Here is a 24,578-nt window from a genome sequence, read left to right on the forward strand (position 1 = left end):
AGGCAAGCACTATAACTACCAGGCTACCCAGTCAATTTCACCAATCATTGTCATTACTGTATTATATATTTACGTTCCAAAGAACATATATTATTATTGTTATCTATATAAGCAGAAATGTTTCTTCAAAACTTTTTTCTCAGCTCATGTGCATTGCAGGGAAAATCTATGCATACTGTTAGAAGGATATTTTCCTGTAGATGTTTTATTTACAGCTTTTGGTGAAAATAGAGAAGTCTTGTACATTACATATTTTGGTCGAGTTTTCGACCACTGGACGACCTCTAGTTATTATAAATACACACACATATGATAAGAACACAAATTATTTACGGGATTAATTATGTTCAGTATTATCATAGACAAAAAGAATTAAATATAGACCGTCAGCTGTGCTACGGTTACCATATCTTCTGGCGCACACCGCTTGGAGCGCCATGTATTTACGGCGTACACGCTACGTAAACTACAGCGGTGTGGGCCGGAACCTATGGTAACCATGGTAACCGCAGCACGGCTGACAGTCTATATTTAATTCTTTTTGTCTATGGTATTATGCATAGGCAAAGACTGTCATAGTATATGATCTGTTATAATATATGTATATATATAGTACTAAGTTACATGAGTTATCTAGCAAGTTTTCATGTTGTAAGGTTGGACAAACTGGTTACATATTTGACGTGTATTTTTTGTACTTGACAATTTCCGTTTTCTCATGCTCATGTAATAGGAAGCAATGTGACCGTGTGGCGTGTATGATGTAACTTTTACTTTGAGTTTTATCTTAATAAATCTTATATTTAACAGCTTTGTAGTTTTCACTACCCCAAGTGCCCAACATGATCAACCAGTATTTTAGTCTGTTGCAGTCAAACCCTGCAATGTCTATGAAGGAGATTGAAGAATCTTTTGGAGGCAATAACTGCCGATGTACCGGCTACCGACCGATCCTGGATGCCTTCAAAAGTTTTGCTGCCGATAGTCCTGCAGAAGTGAGAGAAAGAGTGGATGATATTGAGGTACAAATTCCCTTAATGCAATATGTAGTCATACACAAAATATGTGTTGAAACTGTTTATGCTGTACTTAATTGTAATAAAGGGCAATATTAAACTTTGCATAGGTAAATAAATAATAATGATTTAACTTATCAAAAAAATAGATCTTAATATTATGGTATATTTCAGGACTTGCTCAATGTTTGCAAAAAGAATGGAAAACCATGTCAAAATAAATGCAACCTACATCTTCCTTCAATCGACTTTGAATGTGTTGAAGAAAAAGACGATTTAGAACGCTGCTTCGCAGAGTTAGCTCTTGCCCCATCCACAATCACTCTGCATACCTTGGGTGGTGGAGAATGGTACAGGGCAACAACAGTTCGTCAAATACTAGAGATATTTTCTACAATCAAAGGGACGTACATGTTAGTCGGTGGAAATACAGCTCAAGGTAATCATTTTAATAAGGTAAAAATGATACCTAATTATTTTTCTCATTTCATTCATTTATTGTTTGGTACCATGTAATTTAATTATCTGGGTAATATCTCACAAGCAATAGATTTATCTGTAAAATACACCATGTCTATTAAATCAGGTTATATTGTACGATTTAGCTGGGTAATTAAAATGTTCACCTCTTTAGTCTTTCTCATAAAATCTGTCCAAGAAAAGTCTGTTAGCTTTATGAAGTTATGAAATTAAACCCGACAACTGTCATTGATCTTTGTGCATTGATGATCATGATTTATCAATCCGTTGATCTTGGTAATAAAGTAACACAATCATACAGTCAGCTAGACTGCTAGACTTACTAACAAAGTTTTATTGTAATCACAATCCGAAAGTCTTAAGCCCTGCGTTTACACAAGGCCAGTTGGCGAGCAGGGCAGGTTACCTGCCCCAGGCAACTTGAAATATACTAGAGGCAGGTAACATGCCCTGTAACCTCCCTGCTAACTAACCTGTGTAAACGTACGGCTTTAGTGATACATAGGAACCAATTCATATTTATCTCTTAAACTGTGCACTAACACATACTTTGCTGTTTTAAATGTAATAATGAGTAGAGAATATTTTTAGGTGTCTACCGAGTTAAGTATCCTCCGTCTCCTGAAACCTACATCGATATTAATGGCGTATCAGAACTGAAAAGACATGAATTTGAGGGCAACACTTTGGTCTTGGGAGCAAACATGACTCTCACAGACACTATAAAACTGTTCAAAGCAGTGGCTATTGAGAGACCAAGTGAGTTTAGATATCTCTTGGTATTGGCCAGGCATTTGGATAAAGTAGCCCACATTCCTGTGCGAAATGTAAGTATTTTTCAAAATATTTTTTACATTTTCTGAGATTCACCATAGAGTAAGTAGTAATCCAAAGATAGTGAAGTAGTACTGTTATGGTACTAATTACGTGCTCAAACTAGTAGTGACCTAATGAGTGATAAAATAATATATGACATAACAAACTTATGAAATTATTTTACTGATTGCTTTCTATAGTAACAGTTACTCTAGGCACACACACTTCAATATAACAATCGATTAAAGTTCAAAGAGTTTATGAAGTCAAAAAATTAATAGTAGGTTGCTAGAAAGTAATTACTATCTTTTTACAATTTGTCACTCTCTATTTTATTATTTACGCAAAAATATCTATTTCTTATAACACAGGTTGGAACATTGGCGGGTAACTTGTCCATCAAACATGACTGTCGTAGGTTTCCCTCGGATTTGTTCACAATATTCGAGACAGTTGGCGCTAAAGTGGTCATTGGTAAGATGTTTTCCTAATCTTAGGTATCAATATTATAAAAACTTTGTTATCAGGGCTTATGATGGTGGATTGATTATAACTTTTGAAATATTTAGTGCAACATCATTTTTATATTTTTACAAAAGAGGTTTGCGGCCTCTATCAACCTGCTTTTCGCCACTCACATAGAGTATTTGCCCGTGCATGGAACGTATCCAGTACGAAGGTGAATACTGTTAGTGGCAGTGACCAGGGTCCGAACCCAAGACATCGCTGCCTTGGGCACGAAGACCGTAACGCTACCGACTCAAATAATGAGTCACATTAAATGGTTTAAAATTGTTATATTATATATTTGAAAGAGCTAACCCAAAATTGTATGGTGTAGCAAAGTGTCAATGCACCAGAAACGGTTACAAAAAAAAAATAAAAAACTGTACTAATTTGTAGTCCAAAACTTTCTTGTTCTGTTGTCAGATGAGTAGGTGGGTTTGGTCCTTAATAAGAAAACATGAGTCAGCTATATTTAACACTGTTTGTAGTAGTTTAAACTCATTTAGTAGTTTGCAACATTGTCAAAATGATTTCAGTAAATTGTTTATAATGGTTTTCTCTCATCTCATAACAGTAAAAATCCAAATTATTTAAAAACAATTTTGTGAGGATAGCAAAGGCTTACCTAAATGGGAAAGAGTCAAAACTGGCTAAAGGTTGATTCACACACATCAGTTACGGCACGTCACAGTAAAGTCACTTCAGGCACGTCACAGTTAACAAAAATATTCTTTGATGGATTTTCTATTGCGCTATCTACACTCATCCGTTGCAGTCCCGTCAGTCTCTCTGGCGGCATCCGTCAGTCAATTTCAGATTTCTTTTCACCGATATTTTTTGATTGTTCGGACGCCTGACGGAACTGTTTGAGGTTAGAAAAAAGTGTTATTGTTATTTAAATGGTTGCGTTTGTATTTTGAGTACTGTTTGTAACAATCAACAAGATAGACAATGATAATTTAATAGAATATAGGTTTTAAATTTTAATTTTTTGACTGTAAATTACTGTAAGTATTAGAGACGGAAGACTGACTGAAACCAACTGACGGACAATTGACTGAGAAATTGCGGATGCAACTGTGACTGGACTGTAACTGGACTGCAACTGGACTGTAACGGAACTGTGACTGGACTGATGTGTGTGAATCGACCTTAAAGCGACACAAAACATTAGGATATTTCACTGTCAGCACTGGCAGAATTTTCAACTAAGAGGAAGAGAGAGTTTCGGTGACAGTGAAATAATGTTTTTTGTGTACAGTGTAAATTTTGTGTTGGTAGTTTTGAGTACATTTTGTATAGGATGAAGCAATGTGATTCCATAAAACTCTGTTTATGTTTTAGCTAAAGAGGATTGGTCCACATTGACAATCTCTTTGCCAGAGTACCTGTACACAGAAATCTACAGAAGGCTAATAACGAAAATTATATTTTTTCCACTCAACAATTCATACATTGTTAGAACTTATAAGGTAAATTATATATAATTTTTGCTAAGTTTCACAAAATTTCCCAATTTCTCTCTAAACAATTTTAAAGAGCTTAAAAAGTATGGTTTATGGTAACGGAGAAAATTAAAAAAATTTTAAATTTAAAATTCCCATGTTATTTTTATGGATAAGGAATATTGTAAAATGTTGTAGTTTGCTTGTTTGTATATATTTGGATCAAACCTGGCAAATTTATTTATTTTATAATAAAGCTATTATTATTTTACAAAAAATCAATTTATTAGTTTCCTTGTATCAGCAAACCTAGGTACTTATTAAACATAACTAGTGTCCCTGTTGCTCGAATTCGAGCAATTGCTAAGTATTAAAGGCGTTATTTTAAAATGAAAAACAGTCATAATTTCTGATGACTTTAAAATATTCAACAACTCAAAGATTTTGGAAATACTCATGATGTAGGTACATAACAGATCGATATAATCACAATTTCTTGTAAATATCTTATCATTGTTGTTAAAAGCTGATCTTGTTTTTTAGCGTTTTCTACAAATAGCCTTACTCGTAGCCGCATCCTGTAAAGCAGTATGTACTGAGGAACGCTTGCTAAATAAAGGCATTTTTATTTATTTATCTATTTATTATTAGGTTACCCATAATCTAAATATATAAAAGGCAAAGCCCTCACTGACTGACTCACTCACTCACTCACTCATCACTAATTCTCCCACTTCCCATTTACCTAGGAGGCTGAAATTCGGTACACCGATTCTTTGGGCATTAAATAGGAAAACTAAGTAGTTTTTATTCTGGTCGGGCTTTCGGGCTCCGCCCCAGTGGCTCTGGAGTTTCCCATGTTAACCTTATGATTTTTCATATTTAAAAGGAACTTCTTAACAGCTGTTTCAATTAAACAAGTTGGTTCTGTTCTATGATGTTCAATAGCATTAAAGATACAAGGATTACCAACAGCACTATTATTTTTTTAAATTTATGACTACAGCCAATTTGCAACCAAAAGGTGAGTGAGCGTAGCGAACGAACTTCAACCTGGAAGCGAGTTAACATAGCGAACGAGCTAACCTGAAGGCAAGTGAGCGGAGCGAACGAGCTCCAACCTAAAGGTGAGTGAGCGAAGCGAACGACTTCAACCAGGACGTGATTGAGCCATGCGAATGAGCTCACTTGTGTAGTTAAACGGGGCAAAGCCCGCGGGTACAGCTAGTAACATTATAAATTAAAAAAAAACATTTATATTTCTTCTCCTTGGTGATGTTCATGACTTTCCTATGGTTCCATAGTTTGCAAATGGGCTCTTTCAATGATTAAAAGAAATGCAGCACAGTGTTAATTCAGTTTTCTTTTTAAGATATCAATCTATCCAGGTTCTCTCACTTTTTTCCATTGTAATATTTACGCCAACCCAAATTCAAGTAGTAAACATTTTATTTTAACCAAGTCAGTAAATGTTTGAAGCAAACTGTTAAATTAGTAAACTTATTAACGGTTTACAACATATGTTCTTCTTCTCACCTTTAATTTCTGACAACAGCTGGAGTTTCATAACAATTTTTGTTTCCCATGTTAATCTTATGGAGAAATACGAAACTTTAAAGGGCTCCAGGGCCTCACTCTCTAATTATTTCCCTAAAAAGAAAGTTTCCTGCACAACTTCACGTTACGCTCTTTCCAATGAGACCAAAAACATGTCAATCGGTTAAGTAGTTTTGGAGGAGTAATTGTCACAAAAATCCTGCTTGCGTATTAAATAAGTATAGAATAGATGTTATTAAAATAGAATTAATTGAAAATCAATTCAGACAAATGAAAATTCGCTTAGTCAGCAGGTTTGCTGCGGCGGGGGGTTATTTTAATATTGGATAGAGATTTACTGAAAAGTTAAGTTTACTTAAATTATAGCAACAATCATTGTTGAATCATTAACTTTGATTTCAGATAGAAAGAAGAGCTCAAAATGACCATGCAATAGTGAATGCAGGATTCTGTTTCAGTTTTGATAAAACCGATGATTACAGAGTTTTAGAAAAGCCAAGTATTGTGTATGGTGGAATCGATGGAGAGTTTGTAAGTTAAAATTTTTTTTGTATGCTCAATACTTAATCTAGCCATTAGGCACTATTTTGGTTAAAAATTCACTGAAAATATATGAAGAATGTGTAACTAAATAGTTTTATGTGTTACTATGATTTCTTGTTATTTTTTTAACTATTTCAATAATAATCCAACCAATTTAAACTAGCTCGGCCAGAAAATCAAAATCTCTTGATACATGTGAATTAACATAATATTAGCATAAAATTATAATTCTCCAGATCCATGCAAGCTGCACAGAATCATTCCTGGAGAACAAGAAACTACTGAATACAAAAACGCTACAAGGAGCGTTACGCAGACTGAATGAGGAGGTGAGACCTACCCGTATACTCCCAGATGCAACCAATGAATACAGGAAAGGACTCACACTTTCACTCTTCTACAGAGTAAGATGATAGAGAGTGACTATAAGGACTATAAGCTATATTCTAGTTCCCAGCTACTGGCTTGCAATACTGTTGTGTAAATCGTTCATGAAAAAATAGCCAAAAACTAGATAAAAAACAACATTTACTAAATTTCAAGGAGTGTCAAGTATAAAAGTATGTACTTTATTTCAACTTGCAAAAACACCTTGTTGAGACTTATTGATAAGAAATTCCCAATAACACTAAACGCCATGGATAACTGAACAACAATGCATTGGCTGATATGCAATGAAACAAAGAAGAACAGGGATATCTTGGCTTATTGTTAAACACCATCTTGCAGTTCTTTTAATGTGGGTTGTGTTTAAAAAACACCCTGTAGTTGGCCCTGGTGTTAAAGGTTGAAGATGAACAGTTTACTTGAACCCATTTATAAGCCGCTTGAAGGCAGGCCAAATAGGAAGTCCATATTCTTCTCCTGAGCCCAGCATGACATGTCTGACCAATGCGTATTGGCTTTAAAAAAAGATTCCTCAGAGAGGAGTTTGTTAACCTACCCATCATAATAGATACCATAGTAAATTATAGTTTTCATGGTGTAAGACAACTTTAATTTGCAGTACGTGTTGAGCTTGAACCCATCGGCAGTCAACCCAAGACTTAGAAGTGGAGGAGAGGACATTGAGAGGCCGTTGAGTCATGGCGTGCAGCAGTATTACAGTGAGCCTGTGGAATATCCTCTGACTGAGCCTATACCTAAGATTGAGTCTCTTATCCAGTGTTCAGGTGTGGTTTTGATTTAAATTTGAGTAGCTGAGTGGTAGTGCTCATCTGATAAGAGGTTACTGGTTTAAGCTTGAGAAAATAGGTAGTTTTTTGGTTCAGCTTACAAAGAAACTGTTGTTATTAGTTTCAGTGATTAGTATAAGTGAGCAGTGTCGAGCCAGAGGGGGCGTCCGGGAGGTCTGTACCCCCCCCCCCCCCAAAATGTAAGATATCAATTTATTTTTTGTATTAAAAATTATGAGAAACATAAACATGTGTTATATGGTTTGTAATTGCAATACCAACGATCAACTCAGCTGCTTTAATAGTATAGTCTGGTGTCCACATAATACCTTTCAACGAGTATACTAGATGTTTCTTAAGGTGATGTGATTGAGAAGGGTGAAATCTTCTTCCAGGAGAGATACAGTACTCCGGTGATCTTCTGCCTCTGAAGGATGAACTGTTTGCTGCTTTGGTTCTGACAGAACTTGGTCCAGCAACACTTGACGGAATAAATCCCAACGATGCTCTGGTAAATCACAGTAATTATTATCTGTTGTTGGCGATGTTGCATTTTCTTTACAAAAGGTATTTAATGATCTATTTTAGTGCCAACATATCTTCCCAGTAAACAAAAAAAAACGTGAAAAAGTCTTACAGAATATGACTATCTCTTTTGATATTTCAACGCCAACAAATGTAATTTTTACATTAAAAAGAGGTAAGATGTCACTAAATTTAACATTATATATATGCTAATTACTCCCGCCGCAGCAAACCTACCGACTATTTTACAATATTCTCCATAAGAATAACACGGGAATTTTAAATTTACAATTTTTTAAATTTTATCCGTCACCTATAACCCTACAAAAACCCGTACAAAATTTGATATACTAAATCATTTTTTTTAAGCTCTTTAAAAAAGTCTAGAGAGAAATTAAGATTTTTTTTATTTTAGGATCAAAAATGAGAAAAATTCATTTTTACCCCATAAGACTCCCCTAAAACTCCGTTCCCATGGTCCGATCATGCTGGCTTGCGAACTCATTCAAGTTTATTCTGCCTTACACCTTCAAGCCGAATTTCACCAAAATCGGACAAAAATTACTCAAGTTATTGCGTTTACAGACACATATACCGGGTGTCCCACTCCCACCACCCCCAAATAGGGGTTGCCAGGGGTAACTTAAAATGTTTCAATAGCAACCCTTATCAAGTAGCACATAATTTCAGTATGACAATTTTGCCCGGGACCCCAAAATAGGGTATTTTTGGGGGCAGCTCAAAATTTTAAAATATAAAGCCCCATGGCCCCATGGTGGCGGTTGGAAGGTTTGAGGCTACGAACGTACGACTCGTAACCCTCAGCTCTCTCCAGCAACCCCTCCAGAGTACAAAAATCGGCGTGACGTATGATTAATTTGTACTCAGGGCGCATGTTGCAGTAGAGGAGGTCAAGTTTCCCTTGTTTCGGGAATGTTCTGCTCCTCCAAAACAGCGTTGACAACGTGACGACATAGTCCCGAATTGGCTTACAATCTCCTCACTTGTCTAGGTCTTATCGATACAACAGAGGGAGAAATTGGTCTTTAAAACTGACGATTGAAGTCTTAGATACGCCCGCCAGCTACCGTGTCAGTTCCGGTACCAAAGTAATGCTGGGCCGTGAAGAAGTTCTGGTAATGATTTTTTCTCTTCGTCGAAATCGATTGAGTTGGCCTCAGCCAACTCCTCCAGACGTTCCAGAAACGAGACCGGATCTTTCTTGCCGTCAAATCGCAGGTTCCACTTGTGAGCCCGATTGCACAACAACAGAGTGTCGTCTCCCACTCTTGTCCCACCCCATGGGTTGGGGTTGCCTGGACGTGAGGTTGAGAAGCTGGGTTGGAATCGCGACATCCACAGGTCCTGGTTGGGTTGTGACCACTGGTTTGTCCGGTTGCCGAAATCATAACATGACTTCTGGGTTTGTGACGGGAAGGCATACGGTTGAGGCAGGATCGTTTCGTAGGGCGTTGTTAAGCTGTTGGACGTTCGTCAGATCTATCAAGCGTAGCGCGATAGTCGTGTTCCGCAGGTGGTCTAAAAGGGGTTTGGACGCAACGTAATATCCTGCTTAGGTGACGGCATGTTAGCCGGATGCTTCACCAGCATCACGAGAGTTCGTCGAACGGACTCCGAATCGGCGTTCGGCAGGAGTCCAAGTATTTCTCGAACGCTGGCCATCTCCTGGGGCATGGAAAAAGGTTCCAGCCGCTGTGGTCAAATTTGCGTATCGTAGGCTGTAGAGGCAGTAGGCCCCAATACTGTAATAACCATCGGGTTCATCGACTGACGGGTGCTTCCCAACGGGTTCTTCCAATAATCTCAAAAGCATTTACAAAGCTCAGCGACGCTACCCTCGTTCCCTAGCTGATATTTTTTTCATCTCAGCAATCAGGTACTGTTTGTTCAGAATATGAATCCAGCCAATGGGTCGTCTATCGGCAATCTCGGGAGGCTCTCCATTTTCGAAGGTATTTGGGAAATCGTCATCGTGGTAGTGTCCTCGTTGACGTTTGACTGCCTACGGTGGATATCGTCGTGGATAACCGGTAGCGTATCGGGTCATGCAATGTTTGTCGGGGTACTGTACTTGAAACCATAGATTTGGTTTCTCCAGTCACTTCGCTTAATTGTTGAAGTCAGAACCAAGTTTTCTGCTTTTGTTTTTCCCACCTGGTCAACAAAGAGCAATGTGAAAGAATAATTGCAATATGGCTGAGACTTGTATTCTCTATGGCTATTCCCTGTTCTCACAAGTATAGTACTAAAATTTAACTTTACAATGATACATAATATTGCTCAATTTAATCAATCAATCAATCAAAATATCCTTTATTCATTTAAGTACAATTGTACAGGAATAGAGTCAGATCTTACAAAATAAAATGTTTTACATTTAAGAACTAAAAATAAGACAGAATATCTATTTTATTTGTTCTCCCAAAACTCTTCAAGAGAATAAGGGGCAATTTTAATCAAATACTGTTTCAGACAATTTTTAAACTTTTTTGTATCATTTTCAGTTAGAAGTATTTTTGGAAGATGGGACATAAATTTATTTCCTGCAAATTTTGTTTTCTTTTTATAAAATTCTAGATTGTGTCTATCAATTTGAGATTGAGAACGAGTGTTATAATTATGACTAATTTTGTTTGATACCTGAGTTTTTGTAATATTTTTTGCATAAATAATAGTTTCCAAGATATATAGTCCATGAACAGTTAGTATTCCAAGATCGGTAAAAATATGTTTTACCGAATCTTTCCTTTTCAAATTAAACATTGCCCTAATTGCCCTTTTCTGGTACGATAGAATCCGTTTTAAGTTTTTTGATGTAGTTGCTCCATATATACTGATTCCATAAGCTAAATTAGAATGAACTAAGGCATAATATATTGATATTAATGTTTTTAAGCTGCAAACTTTATACATTTGTCTTAAAGCAGATACTCCTGAAGACATTTTTTTGATAACATGATCAACATGTTTGTCCCAGGCTAGACGCTACATGAAACTTTGTCGGTTGAACTCCTCCGCCATTTCTTAACCGATTTTATCCATTGACGTCTCATTGGAAAGAGCGTGTCGCGTAGATTTGCAAACTGGTCTTACATTTTTTTAAAGTCCCTTGGGCTCTGCCCCAGTGGCTTTGAAAGTTCCCATCTTATCCTTATGGATAACTTAATTGTTTACATTTTGATTAGCTGTATAATTTAATTGCTGTTATTTATTTTTCAATTCAATGAAACGAATTGAGTACATTTTTATTTTATTTTTTTTTTATTTTACTATTTAAGTTTGTGTAAACATAACTCCCAAGATGCATCGTGTTAGTATGGTTGTATCTTAAATTTGTGTATATATCGTTGTTTTGTGTTGCTATGACGGATCGTGTTAGCATGATTGTAACTTAAATTTGTGCATTAATCGTTGTTTTGTGTAGCTATAATTATTAGTTTATTTGTTGTTTTTTTCTTGACGCGACGACAACGAAACAGACAGGGGGCGTAATCGTGATAACTACCGCAGCTACAGAACAGTGGCGCGTAATAGGCTTAACTCATCACAGTTAGCACCTGACCCTGGACAATCTCAACTATTAGGTTACAAATGCGCCCTAACACTACCCCAAAATGACTTTTCGTTTTCAATTGGCCCTCTATCAATGACCTGTGTTGCCTGTACAGCGAGGCATTTTGAGAAGGAGAAAACCGGCCAGAATGATTTATTGATAACGAAGATAAACATGGTCTGAGTTACACGCCGGTAATCTTCGAGTTGACTCTTTTAAACTCATTGTAAATGTGACTGTTATTAGTTTTGAAATAACTCCTGTAATACTTTGCAATTGCTCGAATTCGAGCAACATGTACACTAGTCAATTATTAAACCAAGAAATTTTGTATGTTCTACCTGTTGTAATTTATAATCTTCTAAGATTATGTCTGGATTTAATTTGTTTTTGTTTTGTTTTGTAGAAAATGATACAAAATTAGATTTTTCAGGGTTTAAAAGAAGGTTTTTGCTATCTAAGAATTTTTTTATGATGGAGAGACTGACCAATGATGATGCCTCAATACTTTCTTTTGAATTTCCACAAATGGTAATATTAGTATCATCAGCATACAAACAGGCCGCCCCGCCCACAGGCATCAAGTCAGGCAGACCCCTCAAGTATATTAGGAACAAGAGGGGCCCCAACACCGACCCCTGCGGAACTCCATGGCGGACCATCTGAATCTGTGAATTAAACTTTTGGATGTAATTATATTTACTTGAGAAATCTGATTTATAATGTTCTATCTCAACATATTGTTGCCTAAGAAATAGGTAGGATCTAAACCAATTTAATTCTTTGTCATGAATACCTAATTTTGATAAAGTGTCAATAAGATTTTCATGCGATACACTATCAAATGCCCTTGTTAAATCAAGAAAAATGCCAATTACTTTTTCTCTCTTATCCACTGCATTTATTATACTTTCAATAAATTCAATAACTGCAGTGACTGTCGATTTGCCTGCTTGAAATCCATGTTGTTCTGAATCCATTAAGTTATGTTCATTTAAAAAATCCATCAATTGTATAAAAACAACTTTTTCTAAGATTTTTGAAAAAACTGGAAGAAGTGAAATTGGTCGGTAACAGGAAACATCGTTTGGTTCCCCTTTTTTGAAAACTGGAATAATTTTTCCTATTTTGAGTTTATTAGGAAAAATGCCTGAAATGAGAGAAGAATTTACTATATGTAAAAGAGGTTTTAAAATAGCAGGAAGAACTTTTTTAACAGTAATAATTGAAACATCATCATAGCCAGTAGAATATTTGTTTTCAAAAGATAATATTAATTTTTCAAGATCTTTCTCATCAATTTGCTTGAATTTGAATTTATTAATGGAAATTAAATGCTGAGAATGCACCACACTATCTTTTCCTTGAAGAATTTTAGGAAGAACAGAATTATCAACCACAGACACAAAGAAATCATTGAAACTATTACTGACCTGGAGAGGGTCAGTAATAAATATACCATCTCTCAAAATATCAATGTTACATTTTGAAACCTTTTTGTTGTTTACCTCTGAGTTAATTAATTTCCAAGTTTGTTTTGCTTTATTCTTTGCATTATTTACTTTTCTATCAAAAAACATTTTTTTTTTCCTTGTCAATGCATTGCTTTAGTTCAGCTTTCAACTTTTTAATGGTTACCTTAAGACTTTCATTCTTACTTAATCTAAATAAAATTTCTAATTCTTTAATCTGTCTTTTTTTGCATATTATTTCTTCAGTAATCCAATTACTTTTTTTGAAACAATTTATCGCTGTTAAAGTTTTAGGGAAAAATACATTAAAATAATGATTAAATATACTATAAAAAACATCATATTTCTTATCTATAGGCGCCTGATAGACTTCTAACCAAGTTTCTGTCAATAACTCTTTCTCAAAAAAATCATAATTATTTGTTGAAAATTTCCTTATTAGTTTTTTTGTTATTTTTTTACTGTTTTTGTTTGAGCATGAAACTTCAAAGAGTTGAGCATCATGGTCCGAAATACAAGTTACAATACCTGTAATTTTACAATCTCTATTCTCTATATTACTTATAATGTTATCAATAGCACTCTGTGAATTTAAATTTACATCTATCCTTGTTGGAAAATTTACCCAGTATGACAAATTATATATCTTTAATATATTAACAAAATCTTTGTATGTTCTATCTTTATTTAACACATTTATGTTAAAATCCCCTGCTAAAATTATATTTGAAAAACGTTTACTTAAAATACTACACAAACTTTCAAATTTATTCAGAAAATTTTTAATCAAACATTTTTTGGGAGACCTATATATACAAGCTATTACACAATTTAAATCAGCGAAAGAGACCTCAGCAAGACAACACTCAAATTCTTTCTCTTCTAATAGAGATTCAACAGCAGGTATTAGGATTTTTTTACTTTTAATGTTATCTTTTATCATGATCATTACTCCACCTCCCACTTTTATAGATCTAGCAAAATATGAACATACTTTGTAATCTGGAATACTAAAAACTGATATTTCTGGTTCTGTCATTTTGTGTTCAGATATTGCCAAAACAGTAGGTTGGATTTCTGTGAGATTAATTTTTAAGATGTCTAATCTGGATGATAGGTGCTGCACATTTTGATGAAATAACAGTAGATTTGAAAAACTTTTAGCTATTTTGGGTCTGTCTGATGACTTACTTGAGAGTTTAAAAGGGATTTTTCTAGTAGGTCTGTTATTGTAGTTATCTAGTGGTCTAAAAAAACATTACTATTTACAAGCTGTGGGATTTCAACATTAGTATTTACAAGGCTTACATCTAAATCAATACTACTATCACTAGACTCTGTGTTACCAATGATCTGGACTACACTCTCACTATTACTCTGCTTTTTGTCACACACTTTCACTATTTCACTATAGGCAAGATGACCAGGAACTACAGTGGACTGCAAACATGATTGGTCATCAGATGTGAGGTCAACTACAACTGTTACAGTTGGCTGGTGGTGGGTAGTGCCAGGTGCAGGTTGTGGGTTGGTTGGAGCAGGTCCTTGTTGAGCATTAGGTGTTGTAGGAGACTCCTCAGCAGCTGAAGTCAGGGGCAAGTGTGAAGATGAAATTATTAGGTCTCGGAGACACTGTACAAAAACTGGGTGTGTCAGTCCATTACGTAAATTTCCTGTTGAGGTTTCATCAAATGTGACAATTAAGATGGATGCACCAGTTCTGCTGCAGAATTTTTTAAGATTAGCAATAAAGTGATGAGGAGGTATGCGATCCCGCACACATCCCATAGGAGAACAAATTAATTTCTTGAAGTTTTTGTTTTCGAAATCTTGTTCTAACTGTTTGAAGGCTTGGTTGTAGTTATTAAGATAGTTGCTGTAGTTCCCTGAGTTAAGAAAATATTTAGGTTTCGTTACCAATCCATAAATTGCTGCTCCATTTTTAGTTTTCTGAAATGTTAGATCTTTAGCACAGAAATCTTTTTCACATGGTTTTCCAAATTTAGTTTTGAAGACTTTGGCTACTCCTTGACTCATTTGCTTTCCATCACTGAAATCAGCAGATATGCAGTGTGCAAAGGCTACCTGTGGGTCATGACAAAATTCATTAATTACATCGCTCATATGTGCATCGGTTAGTTGAATATCCTTTTTAGTAGTAATTAGTTTGTTTCGGGCCCAGGTTGTTACTTCATCAATGATGATTCCAGCCAATTTCTCCTTTCCTCGACTGCTAAAGTGAAGACCATGTCTTGTAAAGTCGCAACGCTCAAGCTGGGTCAGATTGATCAAATAAACATTATCCATCCTCTGTGTTAGTTCCTCGATGTAATGATTCACGGTGTATAGATCAACATTTATAGGATGCATTAGGGGCTTGTCATATCTAATAGGTATGGTTGTGATTAAGATGGTTCTTTCTTCACTTTTGAGTTTAAGTTTATGTTCTAGGTCTTTATAGATATCGCCAAACTCGCAATTTAGGCTGTCATTTGTTCCACCAATGATAACCACAGGGGTGGAGGCTTCAATGGCTGTAGAGTCAATGACTTGGGCTAACGTGGTGTTGGCTCTTACGTAACCAAAAGCCTTGATTCTCCCATGGCTTAGATATTCAATTTTATTAGCTACTCCTCTGCCCTGGCTATCCGAGCAGAGGGTTAGCTTTAAGTTTGGGTATAGCTGTTTGGATTTTCTTGTGATTGTTTTTTTATAGTGTGGATTTCTGCGTTGTTTGTTTTGTTTTTGATTTATTTTACTAGTATTGGTCTGGTTTTTTTCTGGAATGTTATCAGGAACTTCACAACTGTCATCTAATTTATTAAGAATGTTAAACCTATTTTCCACTGCAGTTGTAGGCTCTGTAATGTGTTGGTTAGGACCCTTGTAAGAATTACTTTTTTGTTTAATTTTGACCCAGTGGTGTGATTCAGCTGTGCTGCTCTTCTCATTAGGGATTACCGTGGGCTGAATGATGGACTTCCTATTTTCAGCCCTAGTGACTGAGGATGTGTATTCTTTATCCCTCTTCTTAATCATTGTAGAATACAAAATAGCGTCGCTGAAATGTGAAGCTAACAGGAAATATGCCATCAGTGACCGTCTCTCAATTAGTTCTATATCGCTTCAACTAGCTTCTTGAATAAACTTAATATTTAGCTCATTACTAATGACCAAATCCTCAACAAGGGATTCAATTACCCAGCATGTGATGATGCCACAATCGTAAGAATTAGGTTGTTGTGGGCAGCTTGCAGAAGTGAATGTTGCAGCTGATGAAGTACCTCCAAGATATAATGTAAGTTTGTCTGCTACCTTCTTTGCTGAAGTCAGATTGTGGTCCTTTAGTGAGTCAAAATGCAGGTAATTGTTGGAAATCTTGTCATAGACTAAGGTGCTCCAATGAGATCCACTTTCTTTGCTCAACTCCTCCGAATCATTTATAGGAAGAATAATAGTATTAATTGAGCGAATGTCTAAAGGATCAAGAAGAAAGTTGTAGTCCTGCAGATTTTTTACCGCATGGGAAATCAAAGGGTTAATTATTATGCTGGATTTTGTCAGTAAAAATTTTTCACTAATCAGTTGGAGGTATGGTTGAATAGTAAGATCAGAGAGCCAGTTTTTACTTAAAAGTTCGTAGGTAATCTGATGAGATTTCATTAGAGTGTGTTCAGTTTGTGTCCCTATATCTGACATTGAAATAGTTTTACAGCTGGTATTGCTTACAGTTGCCTGGTCTACTAACTTGGCTTCTTCATTTGAGGATACAGAGGAAAATGAAGATCTTTGTGATTCTTGGTTTGCTGGTTCATTCAAACTTGAGAAAGATGAATTATTACTATTTAATTTAATTTTAGTGTCATAAAAATCTTCTAATTTAAATGGAAGGTTCTTTTCTGAGATATAGTTTTTTAATTCTTTTTTTGAGCGAAAAACTTTACCTCCAGGGGACTTAATGTAGATATCAGTTTTCCCTTTACTGAGACCATTCTTTCGAATTTTTTCTTCTCTCAGCCAGCCACGAGGTAAACAGTTTTCATTCACTTTAGATTCAGCATAATTTACCATTTTAACAATAAATGGTAAAACTAATATCAAGTTTCTATTGAATATATCCTTTAAATAGCAAATTATTGTAGACAATCTTGTATTCTATCAATAAATTGTTAATTTATTTAAAGGAAATAAATATACATACATATAGATAGAAACTATTTTTACTGTAATTTTAACAAATATATATATATATATGTGTGTTGTTGTTTAATTTAATTACCATGTTGTTATTTTAAGTGACAACATTTTTTTTGTTTCAGCAAATTCCTGGTGTGGAGGCTTTCTTCAGTGCCAAAGATATACCAGGGTTAAATACTATTTTGAGTCCAACAACAAATTTCTTTCAGCAGATAGAAGAAGTTAGTAAAGATAATCTGAAAAGTATTTAACTAATAGCATAGACTGCATGTAAGCATGTACTCTTTATTCAACACTAATATAATGTTTCAAACTAAATTTCAAACACTTTCCATAAAATTACAATTTGCATATACATTTTGAAATAAAATATTGTGTAGATAAAAGCAGAAGTAACATTTTTCTGAGCATACAATCACTATCATTACTAGTAATTAAAAATACAATCATTCATTTTAGTGGACTTAAATTATGAAGCAACGATTAAAAACTAATTTTAAAAACAAATTTCAAGTCATAAAATTATGAAAAATCATTGCGTAACAACGAATCAATAAAGAGTGCTTTGGCTATAGCAACTTTTACTAGAGATTGCTGTTTTAATTTTTTAGTTATTTGCCAGTGATGAGATTAAATATGCGGGTCAGCCTGTTGGAGTGTTAGTAGCATCATCTCAAGAATTGGCGAACTTTGCAGCCGAGAGGGTGAAAATAACTTATAAATATATCAAGAAACCTTTACTTTACGTCAAAGAAGTGTTGGAGTCAGAAGAAACTGAGCGAATAAAATATAGAGCGTCAATTCGACCAACTGTAGAAAAAAGTGAGTATTCTAACTATGTTAATACATTTTTATACATGGACGCCTAGGGTCTAGCTCCTCCGAAAAAAAAAGAAAAAAAAAACTAAGTTGATAAAGTAACACTTTTGATAGGGTTTTGAAGGCAGCTGAATGAAGACGAAAAATTCACAACTTAACTTGATAATCCAGTTAGATACTATTTTTGGGCATTACTCACGTTGAAATAAGGAGAACACAATCTTTGCCACTACACATCCTTTTCACCCACAAACATACCTTAAAAATAACAAAATAGAATAACAGACTTAAGTTTCTATTTTTATATGTTTTATTTGTCTCTGTATGTGAAATGGACGTGTAGTGAGAAAGACTGCGTTCTCCTTATTTCAACAAGGTGAGTGATGCCCAAAAATTGTATCTACCTGTTTTAATGACCTCACCTAAAACCATGTCTTTTTAAAAATAAAAATAATAAATCAATTAACTAAGATTTTAAAAGTTTTAGACAGCTCAATTTGTCTAAGATTCAGTGTAATTTATGTTTTGAAGTATTGAGAACATGTATCACTAGACTATAACATATTCTTGTATGGTTTGCATTATTGCAGAGGATGTTGAACACAAAATTGAAGGAGAATACACTTTCAACGGTCAGTACCACTCATATTACGAGACGCACACCTGCGTAGTCCGACCAAGAGATAACTTAGTCCTGGATGTGATGGTTTCCTCACAATGGATGCAAGGAATACATGAGGCTATCTCTGCTCTCCTCAACATGTCAGTGAACAGGTAGAGATGCATTTATGATTAATAATAATATGTTTTACTAAAAGGTTTTAATTTTTTTGTTATTTCGGAGTCCTACATTTATTTATTTATTTATTCATTTTGACGGCAATCGTCATTTTACAAAATAATACATTAGACAAGACTTACATGCAACAAGATAAATACAATAGATAACATTAAATAAATGAGTAAGAAATTTTGTGGTGGTGGTGAACAGTTTGAGTGAAATTTCAACAGTTACAACACTGTGAATGAACTAATAACAATATAATAAGTTATTATTAATAACAAAACTTAACATATTTCATGATCAATGTGATCCAACCATTGATTTTCTAAACTAGACAAGTCAAAGTAGACATTTTCTTACAAGGATAAACATTTTGTATATAATATTAGATTAGATTTCTACAAATACAACACATAGGGTTTGTTAAGAGAAAGACGAGTGTTAAATAATTGAGATTATTGTGTTCTGGTTAAGATCATCTGGTTCTTTACCATGGCCTATTTATTAAAGGTCCCATGATTAAACCATCAAAGCTAACATGACTTTTCTCAAGATGGACCTGGCAACTTTTTGATTGGTAGGCGACCTATGTGCTTCCAGCTATTTAATATTTACCATCTCCTGATTGTACGGTAAAATTTCTTGAACTGTTACAAAATGTGACTAGTAATGTTTTTGACATGGTCAAAATGGTTTCAGGATAAATGTGCAGATTATGAGGTGCGGAGGAGCGTATGGTGGGAAGATTAATAGAAGTAACTCTGTAGCCTGTGCTACAGCATTGTCCGCTTATCTTCTTCAACAGCCTGTCAGAATGGTGATGAATTTGGAGTATAACATGAGAAGTTGCATTGGCAGATTCTTCATGTACTCCAAATATGAGGTATTCTCAAAGGCTAAATAAAAATTCGTTGTTGATTTAGTGTTTTGTTTTAAAGTTTTTTTTTACTTTTTAGTACATCATTAGACAAGGTGGTTTGGATATGTGTGTAATGAAATATTTTACACTTACAAACTACTAACAAATTAGGAAGCAGTGAAGTACAAGTAACTATCATTAATCCTAACCAATTTAGTACACATTTTGTGAGAGTCCAAATCTAAATTAAATAAACTTAATATACTTTAATAATTTTTATTGAAATGGTGACCATAAAGTGAGATAGTGCTAATACAAGGCCTGTGCATCATAGCTTTGTAGTTTACGATGATTTATTTCTAACTCAGCTGCATGACATTCAAGTTTAACTCATTCAAGTCAACTGTAACTTTCAAATTTTCAAACCCTAAACAAATTTTTTTCCTACAATCACCCGACAAAGTTGGCTTCCTTGTACTGTTTATAGTACAGAAAGCTGCTAATTGCTGCATATTTATACTTTGTCGTACGGTTTATACTTTGGCGCACTTCAGGATTCCAACGAAACAACACAAAACAGCGTGGTTCTATTATGCACGTAATCCGTGTATGCTTGGAAAAAGGTTGGCAACACTTAAAGATAATAATACTATGAGCAGCTGATTGACTATTATAACTACGATTTAACCTGTCATTTCGTTTTTATAGTTTATGTTCTCTTTTCGGTATTTCTGAACTTTCTGGACTTTTCTTTTAAACGTTTTTAAAACATTTCTACAATCTTAATAAACAAGAAAATACCTTTAAAGAATTTTTTTAGGCACGGAAACCACTGCAAATTACAAACATACGGAACTATTTTCTCAAGTCGCGGAGCACATTGCTTGCCGAGGAAAAAATAGCGGAGTGATACGGACTAGGGACTACTTTCTCTAGGGCACCTATTTGTGTTGCCAGCTGAACCTAAAAACATGTTGTATAGTGATGAAAGACTAATGCTTTATAGTGACTGTAGGAAAAATATAATGTGTAACACAAGTGCAAAAGGCCTTTGCTGCACTCGAGATCATTCTAAATTTTGCTCTCGTGTGCAGCAAAGTGCCACTTTGCTCACTAGTTACACAAATAACGATTCTTTACACTGTTTGAAATTGAAGATATAATTATCTTTTGTCATACAAATTTTAAGTTAAGTAACAATTAACATGTACTCCTACACCGAATCATTCTTAAGATTATTTTTGTAGGTTGGAGTCAACGGTGAAGGAGTAATACAGTATTTGAAGGCAAACTATTACAATGACAAAGGAGCATCTTTCAATGATTCAATTACTGAAACTACTAGCATAAAAGCACTTCCTTGTTTCTACGATGTTTCAGCTTGGACTGTTGACGCATACGATGTGTTGACGGACAAGCCACCGACAACATTTGCTCGGGCTCCAGGTGAGTCATAGCAAGATTTGATCCTTTACCCTCACAACTGAAGTCCTAGGCTCTAACCACTATTTCAGCTATAATGTATTCAATTCTTTGTTTATTTTCGTGGTTGTTTACTAAACTGACCTTCTACAAAAAAACCTTTTATATCAAAATAATAATTGATCAGGTTTGGATCCATAAGCTCTCTTCATGTATAAACTATAAAGAATTGTGATTGTGATCGTAATGACCACTCGATTGTCTATTGCACAGCTGAAACTAGTAAGAAAGAAATGAAAGAACAATTGAAACTAAGTCCATTCAGTGGTCGATAGAATTTCGAGATGACAAGATTTCGATATTACGAATGGATATCATCCTTCCCATCGCTTGAAAAATGTGTTCAAACAGAGCCTGCCAGGTGTTGTGCCGTCTGTCCGGGCACTGGCATCTTTTGCTGCTATGCATCTTTTTGTTTGGGTTTTCACTTGCAATACGCAATGTACTTATTGGTACATATAATTCTCCATGTATCATCTTCAATTATTGTTAATATACAGCTTGTTATTAAAATCCCTTCAAAGCTTTTTTTGTTGTTCCAGGTACTCTAGACACTCAAGGGTTAGTAGAACATATTATGGAACACATTGCATGGACTATCAAGAGAGATCCTACTGCAGTCAGACTAAGCAATGCTGAAGATGGTAGTCCAATAGCTGAGTATGTTGCTGAGGCCAAAACCAAGGCTGAATACACCTCTAGACTGGCTCAATGCAGGGAGTTTAACAAGGTAGACTAAATGTTTTTTAATAACTTCTAGTGGCTTGTATAGGGACGACAAAGTCCCTAAAAAGCTCAATAAAGTAAAAAAAATATTCTAATTTTTATACAAACTCAGAAATATATCATCTATGTGTCAGAATAGATATCCCTGTACACCATATCTTTTGTGTAAAAACAGTTTGTTGTTGGTCTTTGTTTGAGTCGTTGATTTTATTTTTGATAAATAATTTGAATCACTCCATACGTTTTACTCCGCTAAAGGCACCAAATATATAATTGTTCGTGAATAAATACTGGTTTATTAAGGTAGCTTTGGTCTTGTGGTTAATGGTGATAAAAAAAGGTTTCCCTGATTGGAATTTTGGAAATTGTCTTTGTCAAATATGAAAAGGTAAATAAAGGTGTGTTGAAGCTTAGTTCTTGGTCAAAACCGCTAAATTAGCATCCCTACCCTGTTTATTTATGTTATTGCACTATTAGTAGAAACAGGGCTTAATTTCTAATTTGAGAAGTACCGGAGCCATGACTTACCGGGGGGTCTGGGGGGTATGGAATACCCCCCAGGGAAAGAGGGGGGTGGGAAGATTTTTGTAAAAATTGCACTTGAATTGGTGCATTTTAAACACATTTGAGCATGGTTAAGAATGCACATATACAGCATTATATTATATACAAAATAGTAATATAACAGGTGTAAAAATTAAAGAAGTTTGCCAGCAACTAAGCAGAAGCACTTAGTATAGTATGCAGTGTATCCACACGACCAAAACAATAATCCCGCTAACTGGGTTGTAAAATGCCATTCCATGCAGTTTTTTATTATGAAAACTGTCGTTGTATTTCTCATGCAGTTTTTGTTATTTTGTTTATTTCTTCTGAGAGTTAAATTTGACATAGGCCTATATTACACATCCACTCCACTGTTCCAATCCAATCCAATCCAATCACGCAGCACGCAGTCAGTGGACTGAGATCATCGATCTGAACGAACACAGACTCAGTCAGTGGCAGTCGGCACCTGGTCGGCAGACGGCACTGTCGGCAGACTGGCTTACAAGTAGGAACACCGTTCCCCGTTGTATAATAAACTTTGAATACTTTGCCCTGAAGTAAAGATTCGGTATTTGACACGATTTTTACAAAGCATTGAAAACCATAAGTCAACAATTGAAAAATAAAAATACTATTTACAGCTAATTAAGATCGATTCAAAAATAAATTATCAATCCAGATAACAGGAGCTTCGCTCCAGTGTCCTGAGAAGTACCGGAGCTGCGCTCCGGTGTGCTCCGGCTGAAATTAAGCCCTGATAGAAAACAACTAATAAAGTGCCAATTGAATTAAAATAAGTATTTTCACTCTCCTCATGATTGATTTATTTTCTTAAACACTACTTAACTTATGTTTTGTTTTAGACCAATCAATGGAGAAAGCGAGGGTTGTCCTTACTCCCGATGAAATTTTACGTTAACTTTAAAGGAAGATATCACGCACTAGTAAGCATCTACCGCAACAACGGCAGAGTCGTCATTAGTCATGCTGGGGTTGAAATGGGACAAGGAATCAACACCAAGGTAATGAATAATTTTTTTTATTAATAATTGCTAAAGAGTTCTATACCTTTAATTTGAAGTTTGAAAAGTCTAAAGTCCAAGTTGTTTATGATTCAAAAATTAGAAGGGCTTATCAAGCTAGTTGTATTAAGATTATACAGAGGTCTAATCAAAGATATGACATGATCTAAGGTTTTTTCAAACAGATATTTTGTTAGTTTTAGAATTAAAATCAAAGTGGATGTAGAACAAATACTCCTAGCCTAATGATTACACGACCAAAAATTTTTGTAACATAAAAAAATATTTAGCTGTTGATTGTAGGCAACACAAGTGGCTGCCCATGTTCTAGGGGTACCACTGGAGTATGTCAAAATAAAGCCCAACAACAACCTCGTGTCTCCTGACAGCATTTATACAGCATCTAGCACCGGCAGTGATGCTGTCTGTTTTGTGAGTAATTGACAATTAATTGTTAGTAGCTTTTAATTTCTTGATCAGCAATGTGTGTTATTCATTTTATAGATAGTAAATCAAAAATATGTCTAATAACATTTTAAAAATTATTTATACTAAACTGTTAACTAACAAGACGGTAAATATAAAATATATTTAAAAGATGGTAAACGTGGTAATCAATTTTGATTGGACAATCCAATCATCATCAGGCCCAATAAGCAAATTACAAGAACCTCGATGGTGTCCCTACTTTATTACAGGTACTATTGGTTACCGCAAGTACCAGATAAGAAGTTTTTACGAGCTCAACTGAAGTTATGATTTACGCTACTTGTTTTCATCAAATAGCTTTATTTCTATTTTTGTATTTTCCATTACAAATACTATTCTTCACAAGCAATCATCATACATTTCCTTTCTTATAATTCTTTAAAATACATTGATTGTCTTCCATATTCCCCAATGAGTGGCTATTTTGTAACAAGTGTTGTGCAACATTTGATCTTTCCAGTTCGCTGTTCTCCATGCAGATAATATATGGTTTTTGAAACGTTAACCCTGGAGCGGGCGCTTACAGAGTTTTCCTCCGCAC

At 34.9% G+C, this 24,578-nt stretch overlaps 1 protein-coding gene across 1 annotated transcript in view; it reads left to right on the forward strand.

Annotated features, from left to right (window-relative positions):
* The window catches only part of LOC129000574 (uncharacterized), a 53,880-nt gene that overhangs the window by 8,720 nt on the left and 20,582 nt on the right, over positions 1 to 24,578 (forward strand). Inside the window, exons 5-21 of the mRNA XM_054427535.1 lie at positions 863 to 1,022; positions 1,191 to 1,455; positions 2,088 to 2,323; positions 2,684 to 2,786; positions 4,164 to 4,291; positions 6,224 to 6,352; positions 6,601 to 6,768; positions 7,371 to 7,536; positions 7,935 to 8,050; positions 17,430 to 17,528; positions 17,919 to 18,129; positions 18,717 to 18,900; positions 19,610 to 19,793; positions 21,017 to 21,215; positions 21,794 to 21,981; positions 23,390 to 23,548; positions 23,852 to 23,980. Coding sequence (XP_054283510.1) covers positions 863 to 1,022; positions 1,191 to 1,455; positions 2,088 to 2,323; positions 2,684 to 2,786; positions 4,164 to 4,291; positions 6,224 to 6,352; positions 6,601 to 6,768; positions 7,371 to 7,536; positions 7,935 to 8,050; positions 17,430 to 17,528; positions 17,919 to 18,129; positions 18,717 to 18,900; positions 19,610 to 19,793; positions 21,017 to 21,215; positions 21,794 to 21,981; positions 23,390 to 23,548; positions 23,852 to 23,980 — 2,824 coding nt within the window. The remainder of the gene's footprint in view (positions 1 to 862; positions 1,023 to 1,190; positions 1,456 to 2,087; positions 2,324 to 2,683; positions 2,787 to 4,163; positions 4,292 to 6,223; positions 6,353 to 6,600; positions 6,769 to 7,370; positions 7,537 to 7,934; positions 8,051 to 17,429; positions 17,529 to 17,918; positions 18,130 to 18,716; positions 18,901 to 19,609; positions 19,794 to 21,016; positions 21,216 to 21,793; positions 21,982 to 23,389; positions 23,549 to 23,851; positions 23,981 to 24,578) is intronic.

This window comes from Macrosteles quadrilineatus, unplaced genomic scaffold (genome assembly GCF_028750875.1).
Source record: "Macrosteles quadrilineatus isolate MER2022 unplaced genomic scaffold, UCM_ALF_1.0 Scaffold_8__2_contigs__length_117827958, whole genome shotgun sequence".
Taxonomy (NCBI): domain Eukaryota; kingdom Metazoa; phylum Arthropoda; class Insecta; order Hemiptera; family Cicadellidae; genus Macrosteles; species Macrosteles quadrilineatus.